This window comes from Ovis aries, chromosome 1 (genome assembly GCF_016772045.2).
Source record: "Ovis aries strain OAR_USU_Benz2616 breed Rambouillet chromosome 1, ARS-UI_Ramb_v3.0, whole genome shotgun sequence".
NCBI classification, from domain to species: domain Eukaryota; kingdom Metazoa; phylum Chordata; class Mammalia; order Artiodactyla; family Bovidae; genus Ovis; species Ovis aries.
Genome location: NC_056054.1, coordinates 64,192,105 through 64,213,017, shown reverse-complemented (window position 1 = coordinate 64,213,017; position 20,913 = coordinate 64,192,105). Strand labels below are relative to the sequence as shown.

Sequence of the window (20,913 nt, the reverse complement as noted above, 5' to 3'; positions counted from 1 at the left end):
ATGGTGAGAAGGATTTCCATATAGAATTAAGAAGAAAAGAAACTGGTCAAAAACATGAAAGTGTGTTTGAGTGGTCTCGTGTGCCCAGGTTATGAGAGAGCGCCAGAGTTAAACAAGGCTGAGAAAGAGGCTCATAGCAGACATATCATAGAAGGTCCTACATGCTTCTTTACAGAAGCTGAAACCCCTTCCCACAGTGGCAGGAAGTGCTGAGACTTTTTGAGGGAGGGAGCAAATTGTGGAAGACAATTTTGTCATCGATGTAGAGAATAAGTTAGAACCAGATCAAATCTTGACAGTTAGCTAGTATTCTCCCCCAAACCAACAGACAAGAAACAAAACCTGGTAGATGTTGCCCGAACCACCCACACCCCCTGCCCCGGTAAGAAAGAGGGGTAGTTAGAACTGGAAGTGATGATCTCTGGTTCCTAGTTCTTTGCCTGTCCTAAGCCACACAACAATAAGCTGGGCCCTGGAGACACCAGAGGCAAATGTGATCCTACTGAACTTCATCTCCTCTCCCAGGACCAAGCCTGCTAGACCATCCACATGGAGTTCCAAGGTCTTGGAGCTGCCAAGCCCTAGAAAGAGAAGATGGAAAAGCAGGTGGGGTCTGAGGCCATGAGAAGCCTCAGGTTTCCTTTCCCCATCCATACCCTCCCCACCCACTCAAGTTTATAAATTTTTAACATCCACCTTCAAAGCAACTATACAAAGCCTTGAAGGAGAAATAGAATTGGAATAAGGTGCATGTTCTCTCTCAGTTTCTATTTTTTGGCCTGCAGCAAAATTCTTGCATTTGTGAAAGAACTTGAGGCTCCTGGAAGAAAGGAAATTTAAGAATAAAAGCCATTATAATCGTATTGCTATTAGTAGTAGTGGGTTTGGCATTAGGCCTGGGCCACCCGGACTCCAGAGGCCTAAGTGACTAAATGGGAGGCGCAGGCTGACTCACATGGCTGATCTGTCAGCCGGGGAGGCGCTGGAAAACCTCCCTGATACACAAAGGAAATGTTGGGGGTGGGGTGAGGGGGTGAACTGCACAGTGGCATGGGAGAAGCTGTAATAGGGGATATAACCAGATTCTCAGATCTCTGGAGAGTTCAGAGCAGGTACCACCTACCAAGTGAATTCTTGGCGCACTTGCCAAGGTGCCCCCTCCCTTCCCCATGGTGCCAGACTCCCACACAGAAGAGGTTTTAGTCCTTTGGCTTCAGGACTTGTATGCACTGCAGATTTCCAGCTCTACCCACTCTGAGAGGGCTAGACTCACTAGCCCTGGATATCTGCACACCCAACTTTGCAGAAAGGCCCTGGGTATGTAAAGGGAGAGAGTGTGGGAGGGGGCAGAGACGCTGGGACAACCAGACTTTGCTGGGTCCCCAGGGTGGATATGGACCACGCTCGCTCCAAGTAGCAACTGGAGCAAGATTTAGCAACTGCCACCTCCCACCTCCCCAGAGCAGCCTGGACCACCTCCTGCCATCATGGCTGTTGGGCAAAGGCAAGGTTTGCACTTGGGGTCCCAGTCAGAACCAGAGAACCTAGAAGAACTCTTAAGAGGCCCCAGGCTGGCCCAGGAACCCAGGACTGGGACCGGCCTGCACGTTAAAAGGCAGACCAAGGAACTTCCTTGGTGGTCCCGAGGCTAAGGATCAACGCTCCCAATGCAGGGAGCCCAGGTTTGATCCCTGGTCGGGGAATTAGATTCTCACACGTCACAATTAAGAGTTAGCATGCCACACGTCTTGCAGATCACTGAATCCAGGGTGGGAAAGGCACAAGCTAGGAGGCAGATAGGAAGAAGCTGGGAGAAGACGCTGGAGCCGTAAGAACTGCAGACATCCTTTTTTTCCACAGCAGCAAGGCAGACATACTTTATTCTCTAATGTTTGATGCTTCAACAACAGGGAGTTTTCAGGTGGTGCTTAGACAGGTCCATATGCCCAGTGCTATAAATGATCTCAGCTGTACATCATTATTTACAAAACATACGGAGAGAGTGAGAGGACATGGGGTGAGAGGGCCTGACCACCACCATCTTGCCTAGTTGTTCTTTCCCTACACCACGACTAAAGATCCCTCGTGCTGCAACTAAGACCCAGCACAGCCAAAAACAAACAAACAAAACACTTAAAAAAAAAATAAAGGCAGACCTACAGTGATTTTCCTAACACTGAATCTGGGAATCTGCTTCCTACTAAATAGTAACAACAGAAAACTACCATTTATTTACAAATGACTTACAAAACAGAAAGAGAGTCACAAACTTAGAAAATGAAATCATTGTTGTGGGGGTGGAGGGGAGCGGGAAGGGATAGTTAAGGATGTTGGGAAGATGATGTACACACTGCTATATTTAAAATTAATAAGCAACAAAAACCTATTGTAGAGCACATGGAACTCTGCTCAATGTTATGTGCTCAATGTTGTCCCAGCCTGGATGGGACTGGGGTTTGGGGGAGAATGGATACATGCATATCTATGGCTGAGTCCCTTCACTGTTTACCTGAAACTATCACAACATTGTTAATTAGCTATGCCCCAATACAAAATGTTTTTGTTGTTAAAAATGAAAAATGAAATGAAAAATCACCTAGCAGATTAATAGAAACCCTCTGCCATGGTTAACTTCAAATACTGATCTGTTATTATTGTAACTAGAAATTATTTTGAACACAATAATAAATTGAGAAAGTGATTGTTAAAAAAAAGCAACAACACAAAAACTACCATGTATTGACCAGGGTATGAGATATCAAGAAACAAAAACTCAGAGGAAGCATTTCAAAGCACGAAAGTGGGCTAAGCGTGCTTCTCCCAGCTCCTAGTTTCGAGCCTCCCTAGTGGAGGCGGCCTTTGCTGAGTTACAACTGCAGCTGTAGCCCACATGGGCTGTGCCATAGCTCCAGGGTCCCACTTCTCCTGGTGCCAAGCCCTGTGAGACTGTAGGAAAGAGGCTGAAATAGACATGTGGCAAGACTTTCAAAACAGAGCCCCTCCCCTGCCGTCCCATCTGTCACAGCCTGTGTCACACGATGGTTGAGGCTGGAAATTTGCAGTCAGACCTGGATTTGAATCCTACCTCCACCACCTCCCAGTCGTGTGACTGTGGGAAAGTGGACCTCTGTGAGCCTCATGTCCCTCATCTGTAAAACAGGGCTAATAGCAGTATCTTCCTTGGAGTGTCGATAGGACGAAAGCGCACATGCAAAGCACTGAGTGCCGGCACAGAGGAGGAGCTCTGTACATGGACAGCACTTTTCTTCTTTCAAAAAGAACATGTTGAAGAGAGCATATTGCACCTAAGGGCTCAATCTGCCGCTTTGCCTGTCTCTAGAGCCTGTGGAAGGAATAGCCTTGCTATGCAGGGTGGGGCTCAGTTCTGAGCTCCTGGAAGATCTTTGAGCTATGGTCTAAGCCTTGGTTTGGGCTCTTGCTTCAAGGAGGAAAAAAAATGCAGAAGAAATTCATGAGAAGTAGGTGGGTGCTTTTGTTTACTCCACACAGCTGGAAGAGTCTACAATGGGCCCACAGGCTATGGATCTCAGCTGATGAGGAAAGCACTAGGGATTTCCAAGTAGCTGCAGGTACCCCCATACTGCCTCAAGCCATAGCTGCACAAATATTGCATGGCAGGGAGCAAGGAGCCCTGCTGCCATTAACTCCATCACAGTGCAGTATTGGGAGTGAACGAGGAACTTGGGCTAGGAAAGACCCAGGTGCAAAACGCTTACTCTGGATAGGAATTTTGGACCTTCTGGTATATTTCTGGATATCCTGATTTGGACATTCTAGTAATCATTTTGAGGACCATCCCTCCTGTTCATCTCATTCAGAAAACAAAAACTCACTAGACGGGGCAGTCTTTGTGCCTTACTCCACAAGACATCCAGAGACCTTTATCTTCTTATTGAACTGCCTGTCTCCCAAGGATATTTCAGAAGGGAATTTACCAAAACGGAATATCTAAAATAGGCTATAGTTGTTATAGTCGCTAAGTCATGTCCAACTCTTTGCAACCCCATGGACTATAGTCTGCCAGGCTTCTCTATCCATGGAATTCTCCAGGCAAGAATACTGGAGTGGGTTCTCATTCCCTCCTTCCGACCCAGGAATGGAACCCATATCTCCTGCTTGACAGGTGGATTCTTTACTACTGAGCCACCTGGGAAGCCTCAGACTACAATAAGGAACCCCGAAACAGACAATGTTGGAGCCAGACAACATTCTGGCTCACAACCGTTTATTATGGGAGGTCTTACACAGGTTAACCTGGGTGAGCTTGCCCTTTCATCTTTGGACCAGTGTTCTAGTCCAGTGGGTCTGAACTTTAGTCAGTGTCAGAACCACCTGGAGGGCTTGTTAGCATACAGATCACTGACCCTACTCAGAAGGTTCTGGAGTTAAAGTACTAGCCTTTCAACAAGCTTCCAGGTGATCCTAATGCTGCTGGTCCAGGGATAGGACTACACTCTGAGAACCACTGCCACTGTTTATCAGAGCCTTTGTTTGCTTGGAGAGACAGGAACATAGCAGGAAGGACATCAGAGTCTGGTGAAGCCAGACTCATGGGGGATGGGCTAGACCCTCTTCCTCTTGCCATGTCAGTCCCCTCAGTTGTAAATGAAGACAATGATACCCATCTTTTAAGGGACAGTGTTGCTGCTGCTAAGTCGCTTCAGTCGTGTCCAACTCTGTGCGACCCCAGAGACGGCAGCCCACCAGGCTCCCACGTCCCTGGGATTCTCCAGGCAAGAACACTGGAGTGGGTTGCCATTTCCTTCTGCAATGCATGAAAGTGAAAAGTGAAAGTGAAGGCGCTCAGTCGTGTCCGACTCCTAACGACCCCATGGACTGCAGCCTACCAGGCTCCTCCGTCCATGGGATTTTCCAGGCAAGAGTACTGGAGTGGGGTGCCATTGCCTTCTCCGAGGTGACAGTGTTATGTGAAGATAAATATGAAAGTGCCTTATAAACTATAACATTCTATACATTTGTAAAGGATTAAACATGAGGATTATTCTAAGGGTTAAATTTCATAGTCCACGGAGGTTGGTAGCGCAGGGACTGGCATATTGTGGGGCTCAATAGATATTAAATGAAAAAAACCCCAATAAGTAAAAATAGCCACTGACTCCATGCCAGACATTTCCGTCTCTGTCATATGTTAAACAAAAAATGGTAATAAAGTTACAACACATGAAATTCATATTCCAGTCGTGGGTGGCAGAGACCTCCTTCTTGGCTTCTGACCCAATTCATTATTCAAATCCTTTTACCATCGAGTGTGCCACGGCTTAATGTGGAACCAACTGTGGATCTTGATAAGAGGAAAAGACTGGGCTCTGTTTCTCCTTTGCTCTTGGCAGTCCTCAGGCCTCCAGGATAACTTTTCTTACAATATGAATAGTGTTGGCTCCCAGAGAGACCAATCTAATCTCATCTTGTCCACTCAGAAGATCCGTATCAAACGTTACAGACTGTCTGACTGCAGTAAGGGGCATCTAATTCCATCTGGATTTGGACCAGTGTTTAAATGATCAAATAGGGAGCCATTAGCCTGGTGGAGACAGAGAAGCAAAATATAACCGGCCCATTTTTTCAACGTTGCTCTTGTCTAAAGTTTGAAAAGCCCCCATTTGAGAGACAAAGAGAGGAAGAGTGAGAAAGAGCAAGAAAGGAGTTGAAAGCTCATCACCTCCCTTAAAAACACCATGAACAAATCAACGTCCTATATTTTCAGTGTTTACGGGCATGACAGTCTGATCAGATAACCATGCTCTGCCAGGAGACCTAATTACCAATCCCCTGGAGAATTTAAATTACTTTTAAAGGAAGAAAAATAAGTCTCCGGTCACTCTTGGTTGAATAAAAATGTCACTTATTTCCCCTCAGCCATTTTCAGAAAGGCGCTGCTCACTTCAAATGGAAGCTCACTTCAAATCACTGGTGAGCTCTGTTACCCAGAAAACATATACTTCACCAGTCAGTCTTGAGAGATGCTTAAAAAACAACAGTTTCTAACATGTAAGACTCCGAAAACACTCTACATTCTTTTTTTTTTAATATCTGTCTCGCTGTGTTATTAAGGGAACACCCAGAATCTGTAAAACAGATACAGATTAAATGTTATTGTCACAAACACTGTAAGTAAATCTCTAGGGATACAATGTGAATTACCCTGACTCAGACCAAATTGGCCCATATTTGTGAAATAAAACCAAAGTTTGGATGCCAGATCACATGGGGACTGTAGGTCTGTCTTTGCCAGATTCTAACAATTAGATACAGGTTAAAGATGCAACTTGCTCCTTTAAAAAGGCACAATCTTTTCAAAAACCACAAATTGATTTCGTGTCAGACTTTCTTTGACGTCAACTTTCTACCTAAACTCTGGAATGAAAGGAGAGAGGGAGAAAGAGCGAAACTGTGGTTCTAGAATCTCAGGATAATGTTTTGAACCTGCCCGACTCCAGCCTCTCAATGGACTGCTGAGAGAGAGGAATTTCTTAACATTCTTACAGTTCAAAATACATGTCACTGTTTCCTGTTTACTGGGAGGGGTGGGGAGAGGTAGTACTTAGCAGAAAGTCTGGGCAGAGTCAGTCTGTTCTTCAGGCTCATCCTGTTTCTTTTCCAGCATCACCGATAGGCTGACAGGTCTAGCAATCCAGTTGCCCAAACCTTTGACTGAAACCCTAAAATTCTGTTTCCCTGTAAACTCTCTCAAGCACTAATGATGTGAAACATCTCTAGGCATGACTTTAATTTTGAAGCTTCAGCTCTAGGGAAGTCACAGGAGACGAGGCTGAAGTTGATTGGCGTATTTCACTAGATGTCTGACATCAAACCACAGGGCAGTAGGGTGTTTGAAGGAAGTTCTTTGCCAAACTCTAACCCAGGTCACAAAATCTGATCCAAGAGGCACGGGAATGAAGTACTTACTAGTGAGACAGTGAACCCTGTCTTTGTGGTCCTAGCTTCTCTGGACAGACACTGGTCTATTTTATAAACTTTTAGATGGAAAACCACCACCACTGCATACCTGGGGCAAAGGCAAAGGATGTTGAGCGTCTGTATAGACACAGTGTTTTGCAAACCCAAATATTGCCCCCTCTCTCCATTTACTAATCACATCCCATCTGTCACCAAGTGCTGGGTCCTCTGTCCCTGAGATCCATCTGCTTCTCCCTAACGTTATCACCACTTCCTTTGACAACTGCAGTAACCTCCTCAGAGGTTCTGTGTCCCCAGCTTTCAGCCAGAGAGCACATTTTCTACATTGTTGCATCTATTTTTCAAAACTCAAAAGTGATTGCTTCATCCTCTGCTTAACAAGCCCCACAGGTTAAAATATGAACCACTCAGCTTTAGGGCTCAAGACTGAAAAATCTCATTGGGGAAAATGGCAGAAAGACTCAATTTTAAGTTCCCCAATAGAACACTACCCTCAGATTCCTCTGCTCTAAAGAAGGGATAACTCCATTAATATTTAACTTTTGTGGGTTAGGCTGGCCCACATGTTGGTTCCACATGGATTTCAAACAACTGGCTTATAGTAAATTCTGAGAATACAACCCATTTTTTAGATTGAGACTGCAAATAAAGCACTGCTTTGTCTTTCTCACTGTTGAAATGACTTTGGAATTAAGATATAATAGAACCAAAAATTACAACAAAGATCAACAGTGCCTCCCAGAGTAAAACCTTGGCATTTTAACCCACAAACCCAACTAGGGATCTAGAGAAGTGGGAGGACAGATGTGTCATGAAATGAAGCCTGTCACAGAGACCAAGATGAAAGTGCATTTTAGAGTTAAGTAACAGGTACTGCATGTTTAGAACTTGATTGCTTGGGCAATGCGGTGCTTCTACCATTTCAATGCTAAAACCAAGAGATGAAGCCGTTGAGTGTATTGAAAGGTCTGGGGGAGAGAGGCGGGTTATGACTCCTTGTGCGGTGCCGTGCTCAGTCGTGTCCAACTCTGTGCGCCCCTGTGGTCTGTAGCCTGCCAGGCTCCTCTCCCTGGGATTCTCCAGGCAAGAATACCCGAGTGGGCTGCCATGCCTTTCTCTATGAATCCTTAACAATAGGTGGTGGTTTCTTAGAAAGGAAAGAGACCTTTGCACGATGCTTGGCATTTCTTCACCTCGTCTCTTATCAATAAATAAAAGTCATGCCTGTTTTGTTCATCTCCCATGTTCCTCAGGTCACACGCACAGGTCAATGACGACTTCATGGACGCACACCGTGACAGCATGTCCGAATGGATGTTCCTCCTCTTTTGCTTTATTTATCCTAGCAGGTAATGTCAGCTCTTCTTTACAGCTTACTATATAACAGGAACCAAGTACTAAGTTTATACATATCTCACTAATCCTCAAACTGTTAATTAGTGTTAGGCCCATTTTACAGATAAGATTCAGATGTAGGGAGGTTAATTTGTTCAAGATCAGTTAGTTAGTAAGCGGTGGTACTCCAGAGCCCATATTCTAACCACCATACAAACTGCCTCCTTCTCACAGGTAGCCGTAGAATTCTCTATACCTTGTGACTGCTTCTTTCTTTTTACTTGTCAGGCTAGGAGAATCTCCAGAAGCAGTATGTATATGATGAAGGACTAGGGGGAAAGGAGGTAGGCACTGACTCGTATGGATGTATGGGAAATCAAATGAAGTCTGAGACCTCAGTTTTCAATGTAAAAAGCAAAGATACTAAAGTTTACAAAACACCATATGGTGATCTCACCAAGCTGGTCATCTGGTTTTGAATGAACACGACCAAAAGGCATGAAGAGAGAAACAACTAGTCAACTCTTCAGGATTATCTTTTCACGAATCCCCACTGTCACTGTTTTCAGACCAAAAAATAATCTATTCAAGGGGCTTAGTATTATCTCTCATAGTACGGAACAGGTGAAAGATGGAAAAAAGATATTTTTTCCTGTTGTGTCTCCTCACAGGTCTTACAAACTAAATGTATTATCTAGAAATCCATTTTACCTTACATAGGCCCTTGACATGTTTTTAAACTTTTGGTTTCATGCTACTAGAAGAAATATAGTAACGCACAAAGAGAACTGTGACTGTATAACAAGTTTATTTATTTATTTAAATTTGTTCAACTGGTTATTCCTGAAGTAGAAAGACAAAAATTTGCAATTTAAAGTCAATTTTGTTGTTGATGCTGTTACTGTGTTTTGCTGCAAGGTGCCACCCGTGGGCTCTGTGGTAACAAAGGTGAGACAGGGTATAATGGAGGCAAGGTAGGGCAACTGGTGGGCAGATGCCTTCACAGCAAGAAAACAAAGGGACAGTGGCTTGGAATTTGTATTGTGGCACCTGTCACTACTGGAAGAAAATTCAGTAAGTTCAACTGCTGCTTTAAGAAAGAGCTCGTGATGGTAAGAGTGTGGTGAAAATATGTCAGTTTAGATTCATAGTTTATTTTTCAGATATCCTAAAAATGTGGAATTCTAAAATGATTAATGAATTTATAGCCAAGGCAAATGTGCTCTTTTCTTAGAGGATAGATAGTTTCCTTTCTGTTGAAAGAATGCCAAAGAACGCAAATTACTCCAGGTATCCTGAGTTTTATGTATGTGCTACTTTACAGTCCACACTGTTCAAGAATAATATGTGAGGGAGGTGGGAGGGGGGTTCATGTTTGGGAACGCATGTAAGAATTAAAGATTTTAAAATTTAAAAATAAAAAACTAAAAAAATAATAATAATATGTGAACAGCCATTTCTGGAACGAGCAAGTTCTCCTTTAGGACAATCAGCAACCCCCCTTTTCTCACAGAAAATTTGTAGATGTAAACAACAGCAGGTATCATAATCAATACTAGCTATGCTATAGGATATAAGTTCAAAAAAAAGGCATTAGTGGGCTGTCAATAAAAAAGTAAAATTCAGCAGTATTTATAAAACATTTATAAACACATTTTCTCTAAAGCCACAATACTAGTATTCTGCAGGGTCAGAAGGGCAATATTGTCAACTTGACAATATTCTAACCCAGGACATAAAAGCCCTACCAGTTATTGGTCTGCCCTGGCCAGCACTTTATATCTTCCTTTTCCAACCTTTACAACAAAAATACTGTTCTCTTCACTGATTAGCTACACTGCTAAACGCAGGTCCATTTGACTCTCAAATTCATGCTCCCTGTTCTGCCTCTGTGAGTGAAGACCAAATTCCCTGTTTAGACAATGTATTACTGAATTGGGTATTTACTCAACCCAGTATCATACAATACTTACTTGGAACAACTGAGCCAGGGCTGAGAACAGGAAAACTGTTAATTGAGAGTCTCTCCTTTAAGAGTGAAAGAGAATCAGCAGACATGGGTATTCTCAAAGAAATATTACAGACAAGTCTAAACTGTGCAGAAAATGTTAACCAGATTAACTTTTTCTTTCAAATTCCCTTTTTATTCTGACAGCCCTTTTTCCTTCTAGTTATGCATATATCCTAAGTATACCTTGTAAATTTTCTGTCTGAAATTTCAGTACCAGTAATGAAGTACTGAAATGGGATTTCTTTGGAAGGAATGATGCTAAAGCTGAAACTCCAGTACTTTGGCCACCTCATGCGAAGAGCTGACTCATTGGAAAAGACCCTGATGCTGGGAGGGATTGGGGGCAGGAGGAGAAGGGGACGACAGAGGATGAGATGGCTGGATGGCACCACTGACTCGATGGACATGAGTCTGAGTGAACTCCCGGAACTGGTGATGGACAGGGAGGCCTGGCGTGCTGCGGTTCATGGGGTCGCAAAGAGTCGGACACGACTGAGCAACTGAACTGAACTGAACTGAATGAAGTACAAGACAAAAAGCAGCAAAGGCCTGTCAGCTTGCAAGTCACAAATAAACCCCCAAATCATGACAGACCAGGGAGGACACGTACCTCTCTGCTGGCAGTGATATCTGAAGGTTAAGTTCATGACACTGCACACGCACTCCACTTGGAAAAATCTCTTTCAGCATCAAGGCCATGGAAGAAAATATTAAAACAGGACACCAAACCATTTTTCCCCTTCCCACTGAGTGTTTATTTTATAGCTTGTTCATCAGGTAATCAACGGAAACACTTGAACAACAGAGAGCTGGCCGAATGTTAAGGAAAAGGAGTGATTATCTCTCCAACAGATGTGACAAAATGGTTTCAACTTGGAAACAGTATTGTGTAAATGAATCAAGTGAACAGCAGAGGGGGAGAAAAAGAGAAAGCAGAGACAGAGGAAGAAGCAAGCATCTTCCAACGTGGATTGTGAGGGGGAAAAGGCACTCTTCTTCAGCTGTCTTATGTATTATAAACTGAAAGTCAAAATATACAATCCATGTTTGCCAAAATTACATTCGACACTGCTTTAGAGATGCTCACACACCTGAGTCTCAGTAGAAAGCTTTAGAAGCTGTCTGAAAATCAGATAGACAGCACCAGTGTGTCTAAACCATAGGCTTACCAGGAATGGGTTTTAAAAGAGATCATCACCATCAGGGTCCTTTTTATAAATAGTACTGCAAAGGTCACAAAGCTGCATGAACTTAAATTACAGGATAAAGCTGATGAACTGATTGCCCATTTCTATCTTTACAATTCCCTCTCCAGTAAATCAGAAAGCAAGCTCCACTCGAGAGGAGTTGAATTGGCAGTACGTCTCAAATGGGGTGCTTTCCCCCTCCAAAGGCTGCCTGAGCAGCAGTTTAGTTGATATCATCCAGCAGCTTTGCACAGGGTGAATGGATGCAAAAATTTAACAGCAATTGCCTTACTTCCTCTCAAAGCACAGCACTAAGTTATGAAGAGGCACATTTTCAACTTATGAAGTAGAAGCACCTGGACCTCTTAAAAAACAAACTTCATAAAAGGTTACAATACCGGGTGCCTCTCATAATAAAGGATTTTAGGGCCATAGGTGTGTTTGAGAATGATCAATGGGAAAAACCAGAGAGATGGTTTACACAGATGTTCTCTATGTAGAATTCGAATAGAAATTAAAATACCAGCTATGCATTTGGGAACCAGCCTTTAGTTCAATTCTCTAGTGCTTTTAGAATTTTTATTTCATTTTATTAGAAAAAGAGAATCATTGTCTACAAACTATTTTCTTTCTAACTATTCAAATACAATGAGCAAATCACCTGCAATATCAAAATACTGTTTGTAAATCACAGATGGGACTCACAATTTTAGGAATCTCTGATAGGACATATATTGAGAAAGAGCAACAGTGGACTTCAAATTATAGGCATTAACTGAATTTTAAAAATAGAAAATAAAATGCAAAGTTTAAAAGTCAGTAAGTTTTTCTCTGATTTTCAGTCATTTAAATCCAATCATCAGGAATTCAGAAGCACCCAGTATGTTCAAAGTTGCACAAATGCGTATGGATGATAGAAAAGTAATCCCCATGCAATACTATATGCGTTGTTGTCAGATATATTTAAGTGATACTTTACAGATTAAAGCTGGGTAAAACCAAAATATGTCCTTTCCATTAAATTTTAAAAGTCACAATAATTTATCAATAGTTGCCATTTCACAGCAATTAGAAAACAGGAGTTGATACAAGTTGAACGAAAAGGTACTTTTCCCTCTTTTAGGAAATAAACATATATAGATATATATACACACACACATACACACATAACATTATCTTTTAAAATTCAAAGTGGTTAATTTGCTATTGTATTGTATAAAAAAAAATTTTCCCCTATTTTCAAAATACTGAAAAAAGCGCAGAGGCTGAAAAAGAAAAATCACACTTGCCATTTTAAAAAAATACATTACCATCTCAGTGGTTCTGTTTATTTGATTATAAAGTTAGGTATTATAAGGACTCTGCACTTGTCAGGCTCCTAGGACTATATTAGACCACATGGGATTAAATCTAACCCTTTCTCAGTCTCCAGGAAGGATACTTCTCACCCACCCTGAAAGATGATAGCATAAATGCCCCTATTCTGAACAGCTAAACTAGGAAAGAAAACCTGCTCACCTGGAAGCAATTCAAGTTATGAAAGTTTATGAATCTGTGGGAGAGACTGCCTGGATCAGAAAGCTATTCTTTGGATATAAGTTAGGAGCTGTTTTGGAAGTATATAAACTCTTTTAGGCCAGTAGGGTACAGATTCAAAAGTGATTTCTCTATAAATAATAACCTGCCTCAGGGGTTGGCAAAGTGCAACCCATGGTCCATATTTGGCCTGTCACCTGTTTCAGCAATAAAGTTTTATTGGGACACAGCCATAACTCATCACTTATGTGTTGTCTGCTTTTATACTAAAATGGCAGAGTTGGGTAGTTGTGATGGAGACCGATGGCTTGCAAAGTCTGAAATTGTACGTACTCTCTGAATCTTTTGACCCTAGATCTATCTAGGTAACTCTAGTTACCCCAAAGAGCTGATGCACCTTAAGGTTTAGCTGGACTCAGAGAATAACCTGTATCCTAGGGTTCCGTAGCAGATAAATGTCAGATGCCCCATCCCAAGGTGGTGTTTTACTTTTGGGCAAGGAAATCATTTGTATATATTTTCAACAAATGCCTGCAAAAGATATTAAATTCACAAAAAAGTCAAAAAAGAAAAGTATGCCTGTTGATATACTCCTAATATTGTTCCATTATCAGGGGGAGGGGCCGGGGGGTGGGGAGGGAAGGGTGTTACAATGACTTTTCCTGTCAACTTCTTTTAGCTTTTCTTTAAATTAGTCCAAAATGTCTTTTGATAACTTGCACTCTCTCCTCCTCCCATACAATCAACAACCTTTAAAGCAAGCTGCCTGAAATGCTTAACATAGTCTGGTCAGGCCTTGTTAGGGGATATTTATTTAAACTCAACATATTAAAGGTTACCCTTTTAGAAAATGTTTCCAAAATTCTTTACCTTTGCTACTCCAAGAAGTGGAAGAAAGTAAAGAATGCACAGGGAAATCAAATTCTGCAAAATATACCTTAAAAACCAGAGGTATAAAATAGCTACCATTTCTGAATGGTAATGTAAAATAAAAACAGAAAAGTCTTCCACATTTGAAGAGCAAATTTTCCTCTGCCCTGAGTCAGCTAATGAAATCTTTTTGCAAACAGGGAACAACCTCCTGAACTCAAGCAGCTGCTCATGAATCTGTAAGAGTTCACAGGTGTTTCAATTTTCAATAGTTGTTGAAACAGGGAAGATAAAACACTGAGAAGATATTTATTAAACACAAACTCATATCAAGATGAACTTTTCTTCAATCAGCTTATAAGTGAACTTTTCTCTTTTCTTTGTTAAAAAACCAATAATATGAAACTATATGTTAAAGATGTTTCCATAAAACCTTACATTTATATCGCACATTACAATTTCCAAAGTGCTTTCACATGCCATCTCATTTAATCCTCACAACACCCCTGTGAGGTAGGTACAGCAGGTATTATATCCTCATTTCAAGATGAGGAAACTGAGGCAGAGAGAGGTTAAGTGACTTGCTCAAGGTCACACAGCTGACAAGTGGCAGAGCAAGTCAAGAAATCAACATTTCCGACTCCTCGTCCAGTACTCTTTCCACTATAACTACTGCCCCCAATTATCAATAATGTACTTCGTATCAAAATTGAAAGGCTACTGAAGTTCATTTCAGTGATGTCTTAACAGTAAAGTTAAATGAGAAATACAAGAACAGTAGATCTGATGGTTTTACTTGACGTAATAAAATTGGTGCAAAATCACTTGTCTAATTACTTATAACCTTTTGGTCCAAATACATAAAATATGCAATATTTACAGCATTTTCCTTTTTTTTTTTTGTAAATGCAATGCTTTAAAACACATTATAAAGCACCTTAGTAAAAATAGTCTACAAGGAAAAGTACAGAAGTAGGAAAATCCTACCCATACCACAGCTCACTAATCGAGATATAATATGGAGCCACCGATATCTCAGTTTACAGCTTTACAAATAACCCATGGAGAAACAAACACTAAATTTACTTTTTTGATATTAGTATGTGGAAGCCTTAACTAAAACTTTAGGCAGGGTGGATCCTGGTGGTGGAGGAGAGAGCAGCACGGAGCAGAGTGCCCAGGACTGTGCTTCTGGGGCTCCAGCTAGCGTGCCCTGGGCGCAACACTCACCCTGCCAGTCCCATCACCCACCCCCCGCCACTGCAGCTGCCAGCATGCTGCACCCGCTGCTGCTTGCCTGGCTCTGCCTGGCTGGCTGGCCTGGGGCCTCCAGCAGCTGCCAGCTGCCCTCTGAGGGGAGACCCCTGAGCAAGGGCTGCTGCACCAAGCTGGCCGAGATCACTGTGTACGCCAACGTGCTGGCGCTGTACCAGGAGCGGCATGGCCTGTATAGCTACCTACCTGCCCTAGCAGTATGTGGGGCTCTTCTAGTGGGCACAGATCAAGATGCTGTGCAACCAGGTGTGGGGCAGCATGTTCCAGGTGCCCGCAGGCTCCAGGCTCAAGCTCACTGGCCAGGGCTACTTCTCCTGTCACTCCCACACTGTGGTCCAGGATTACTCCTATTTCTTCTTCCTCAGGATGGATGAGGAATATAACCTCTAGCCTCATGGAGTCAATTTCCAAGATGCTATCTTTGTAGACATGCAAGAGAACAGAAAGATGTTTTCCAGCCTTCAAACTGTTTGCAAGGGCAGCAGCTGGAAACCTTCTCCAATGACTGGGAGGTCCAAGAAGACACCAGGCCCAGGTACCACATCTAAGAGAAGGACCTCGGAAAAACCCTCAAAGCTGAAAGCATAGGCAATGTAGCCAAAGTACAGCTCGGATATAATGACATGAATGATGGGGACAAGATGAACAGGACTGCCCTCCACCTGGCCTGTGCCAATGGTCACTCAGCGAGGGTAACTCTCCTCCTGGAGAGAAAATACCTTCCTAACTCACTCTGTGACAATGAAAAGAGGACAGTGCTGATGAAGGCTGTAGAATGCCAAGCGGAGGAGTTTGCAACTATTTTGCTGGAACATGGCGCCGACCCAAATGTCACCAATGTCAGCAGCAGCACTGCTCTCCACTATGCTGCGTTTTGCCAGAATATGTCACTTGCAGCAGAGCTGCTTTCATACGATACCAACAACAGAAGCCAGGAACAAGGATGACCTCACACCACTGTTACTTACTGTAAGTGAAAGGAAACAGCAAATGGTGGAGTTTTTAGTAAAGAAAGAAGCAAATATACATGTGTTTGATAAGAAGAACAGAACAGCCCTCATGTTTGCTGTCAGTTATGAGTCAAATGCAGTCAGTCTTCTTCAGCACAGTGTTAACATCTTTTCTCAAGATGTCTTTGGATGGACTGCTGAAGAATGTGCTGTTATTAGTGGTGTTATTATTCACCAACTGATTACTCACTATAAAGAAAAGAGATACCTTCTGAAAATAGCAACTCAGTGGATGAGATTTCTGAGGAAGACTCTTTAAGCAGGTTTTCCAACAAACCAACCTGGTGTTGATTTATGGCCTACATCAGATGATAAAGTCTTAAGATTTTAAAATCAAGGTTGAAGAAGAAAAGCAGCAGAACAAAAGTAGTGAAATGCAAGTATCTGACAATGTATGTGATGCTGCTGAAGACTGGATTCATTCAGGAGAGAAAGAGTAGAAAAAAATAGCAACCAGCTGTTTCCTGCTACAGAGAATGAAGATTCTGATAGCAGCAATCCTAGCATGCATATGAAGGAAGTAAAGAAAAAGGACAATGAAAAATGGACACCAAAATAATGTGTGATTAGAGGGCATGTAGCTCAGAGGAGAAAGCATCTGCCTACAATGTGGGAGACCCAGGTTCAATCCCTGGGTCAGGAAGATCTCCTGGAGAAGGAAATGGCAATCCACTCCAGTATCTTTGCCTGGGAAATCCTATGGACGGAGAAGCCTGGTAGGCTATAGTCCATGGGGTTGCAAAGAGTTGGACACGACTGAGCGACATCACTTCACACCAATGTCTGAAATGACCAATTCACTGACTGGTGGTCTGCTGCATGTGAACGATGACAGTATTTTAAGTAAAGTGGATCAGGATAATGGCAAGCCTGCAAAGAAAATATCTAGTGAACAGAACAAGGTCGAAGAACAAACGAATTCTGTGGATGACCTTGATGACTTAATTCAGTCATCTGAAACCGCTTCCAAGGATGGCGAGTTGAATTCCGTGTTGCTACGTGAACAATTTGGCATGGGGTGTAAAGATTCTGTTAGCTTACTGAAAATTCGGGGTGCAATTCTTTCTATGAAAGATTAACAGAACTTTAAAAAAGCCACTGTGAACTACTTAGAGGAAAAATTAAAATGGAAAGTAAGGTTAGAGGGCTATAGAAAGAGCTGTCAAGAAACAAAAAAAGTGAAATCACAGAGCAACAGAAAGTGGAGTGGGAACGACAGCTCCTCAGCTTGAGTTCACCTTAGAGCAAGAAGAGAAGTCTGGTATGTCCTATGAAAAAATTAGGGAGCAGTTAAGAAGAAAAGAAGATTGGTAAGATATGGTAAGAAGTTGAAATAAAACAACTTGAATTCACTCTCAGAGCACTAGAAATAAAACTAAGTGAAGTTGCTCAGTCGTGTCCGACTCTTTGCCACCCCATGGACTGAAGCCTACCAGGCTCCTCCCTCCATGGGATTCTCCAGGCAAGAGTACTGGAATGGGTTGCCATTTCCTTCTCCAGGGGATCTTCCCAACCCAGGGATCAAATCTGGGTCTCCCGCATTCCAGGCAGACGCTTTAACCTCTGAGCCACCAGGGAAGCTTAATCAGAAATAAAACTAAGGCTGTGAGAAATAATCTGAATCAGGCTGTAAAGTTGCAAAATGACATCAGAAGCAGCCTTCTCGAGAATGGAATGCAAGGATCTTACAGGATGGAATCCCGATCTTGCCAAACAAAAGGAGACAGAAATGGCTAATAAGGAAATGAACTCGAGTCTATGTCAGAGGATTCACTGGAGGTGACTCACATTATTGTGCTAACTTAGAAGATGAGCCACAGGATTTAAAGAAGACATTATGTCAACTCACAAGTCAGATGCAAAAAGCACAGGATCAACATACAGAGGCCCTGAGATGTGCTGAGAAAACACAGGATCACATCCAAAAGCTTGAAATTGAAAATGCAAGTTTAAAACCACGGGTCAAAAAGCAAGCAGGCAAAATTGAACAGCTTCAGAAAAACCTGTTAAGTACAAGTTCGACTGATGATCTTACAGCAGAGCTAGAAACTACATCTTCAAAATGTCTGCACCTGATACAAAGAGTCAAGTTCTTCGACAGGAGTTATTATCTATGAAAGTAATGCAAAAGAAATGTGAAAAACTAGAAAAGAATAAAAAGAAGTCGGAGCAAGAAGTAGTGAACCTCCAAAGTCATATAGAAATGAATATGACAGAACACAGTCAAGCAGAGCAGTATAAACAGTAGACTGAAGAAAGAGCAAGATAGGCCAGTACTCTTGCCTGGAAAATCCATGGACAAAGAAGCCTGGTGGGCTGCAGTCCATGGGGTCGCTAAGAGTCAGGCATGACTGAGCGACTTCACTTTCACTTTGATGCATTGGAGAAGGAAATGGCAACCCACTCCGGTGTTCTTGCCTAGAGAACCCCAGGGACGGGGAAGCCTAGTGGGCTGCTGTCTATGGGGTTGCACAGAGTCAGACACGACTGAAGTGACTTAGCGGCAATCTAAAAGAAGTCAACCTATTTTTGTAGATACAAGCAGCATCTCAAGAAAACTTAGAGCAATCATGAAATTAGAATAATGCTTGAATAAGAAGTCAGATCCTAAAGGAAATACTAAAGGAATTCAACAATCCTAAAGGAATCCTAAAGGAATTAGTCAATCCTAAAGGAAATCAGTCCTGAATATTAACTGGAAGGACTGATGCTGAAGTTCCAATACTCTGACCGACTGATTCATTGGAAAAGACCCTGATGGTGGAAAAGATTGAAGGCGGGAGGAGAAGGGGACGACAGAGGATGAGATGGTTGGATAGCATCACTGACTCGATGGTCATGAGTTTGAGCAGTCTCCGGGAGTTGGTGATGGACAGGGAGGCCTGGCGTGCTGCAGTCCATGGGGTCGCAAAGAGTTGGACACGACTGAGTGACTGAACCGAAGAAGTCAGATGGAACTCAGAATTAAAGACTTGGAATCTGAACTCTCCAAGATGGAAACCTTTTAAGAAGTTTCTAATTAAAAGCAGAATTGGGAAAACATAAGCAACTCTACCTGGGAGAACTAAAGGTTAGAAAGTCACTGGCAATTAAACTAGACAGAACTAATGAAAGGCAGGCAGAGATCAGAATATAACTGAAGAACCAGAAGAAGCTGCTGCTGAATTTGAACCTGGATCCCATAGAGTGTCTCCTCTAAGACCCACAGATGAGACAATCTGTATCAGGACCTACTTTTGAAAACATCACAAGAATATGTACAGATTTTGAGGAAAAAATATATGATCTAAAAGATAAACAGTCAAAATTTCCCTACAGGACTGTTTATGTTACATATTATTTTTTTCCCATTAAACATGATGAAAAAATCTTTCTTAAAGGAAACTATTTTTGTGGAAAAAAAAAAAAAAGAACTTTAGGCAATGTCAACATTCTCTGAAGTATTTCCCCAATCTTAGATACTGGGGAGACAGGAATAAGAAATACTGCTTTCTTTTTACAGTATTAATAATGATTTAAATTAGTTTTTAACACCAATAATCATCTTTTAAAAGAAAATTAAAATGACCCACATAAATATGGGCAATTCCAACTACAGCAAAAACATTTTTTAGCAACCATGATCAAACATTTGAAACCAAAGCACACACTGCCAAACAGTTAATAACACTAGCCAGTAGAGGAGTACAGCCCAAACCTCCAGGCGAAGAAGCAGATGGGTTCATCTTCATTGATGGTTAGTTGAAAAAGATGCTTTATCAAAAACAGAGTATCAGAACTTTTCTGTAGCTGCATCTAGCCTTCAATTAAACCTGCTAGGTATTTGTTTTAGGTGATGTGTAGGTTTTGTCCGGGCAGGAGGTTGTAACTCCCACCAAAATTTAACCAGAAAAAAATAGGCTGAAACTTAAACTTCCTGGACCACTGACGTATCAGCCAGAATCTACTTCCTTGACGTCACTGTCTGTATCCTAACACAAAGTGTCTTATATACCCATCAACAATCCAAGTTGTGGAGCTGAGAACTAAGGTAAAGACAAGGTTGGAGTTGTAGTTCAAGAATCTAACTGTCACGCCTTATACTCAGTTCGATTTAGGGTAAATCTTTTCATAGAAAAAGTTCTGTGCAAGGATGTAGAGGTCTCCATCTTTTTCTCGGACAGCATGGGCTCTGATGAACTGGAACTGCTCTAGTGCAAACTCATAGAACTCATTCTCCATTTTCCAAATGTCAGACTGCTGTAGTTTTGCAATGGTTTGTTTAGTAGGGAGTTTCTTCTCTGTGGTTTTCCTAAGATGAGATTTCTTTCCTACTTACAAAGGCAAAAGAGAAAAGATAAATAAATTCTGAGAACACACATAAAAATTAATGCCTGTTTATTTTAAGAGATGACATATGGAAGGCAGGTAACATAACTGCTTCCTCTTAAAATCATTCAGGCAAAAACAGTGTCCTAATCAGTGATTTGTTCCTTCATAAGACAAATCTTTATCCTCGTTAGAGATTTAATGAGATGTCAAATAATAAAAGAAAGAATTGCCACTTGGTAAAGTATAGATGGTCACTGTACATTTTATACTCTCAAATGCTTGGTGTACTGACTAGTTTGTTTTTAAAGACATAAAATATCTATTTTCAAACTTTGGACTGATTTCTCATAACCTCTATTCTGTATATCTACGTATTAAAAGCTGGGCATATGCATACTCTAGAAAAAAAAAAGAGTCC

At 41.9% G+C, this 20,913-nt stretch overlaps 2 protein-coding genes and 1 pseudogene across 6 annotated transcripts in view; 2 read left to right on the top strand and 1 right to left on the bottom strand.

Moving 5' to 3' along the window:
- Positions 1 to 11,496: 11,496 nt before the first annotated feature.
- LOC132657544 (coiled-coil domain-containing protein 3-like) lies at positions 11,497 to 15,722 on the top strand (annotated as a pseudogene).
- Positions 11,497 to 16,443, top strand: LOC121818608 (ankyrin repeat domain-containing protein 7-like). Its single transcript, XM_060411459.1, is given in 2 exon segments — positions 11,497 to 16,097; positions 16,099 to 16,443. Coding segments are annotated over 2 exon segments (645 nt in total). The 5' UTR covers positions 11,497 to 15,797.
- HS2ST1 (heparan sulfate 2-O-sulfotransferase 1) overlaps positions 12,059 to 20,913 on the bottom strand; it is a 191,959-nt gene continuing 183,104 nt past the window's right edge. For 4 of the 5 annotated variants that reach the window (XM_012175327.5, XM_060411449.1, XM_060411451.1 and 1 more), the window contains one exon: positions 12,059 to 20,497. In XM_012175327.5, coding sequence (XP_012030717.1) covers positions 20,268 to 20,497 — 230 coding nt within the window. In that variant the 3' untranslated portion in view covers positions 12,059 to 20,267. The remainder of the gene's footprint in view (positions 20,498 to 20,913) is intronic. The other variant, XM_004002165.6, reaches the window with a different exon arrangement.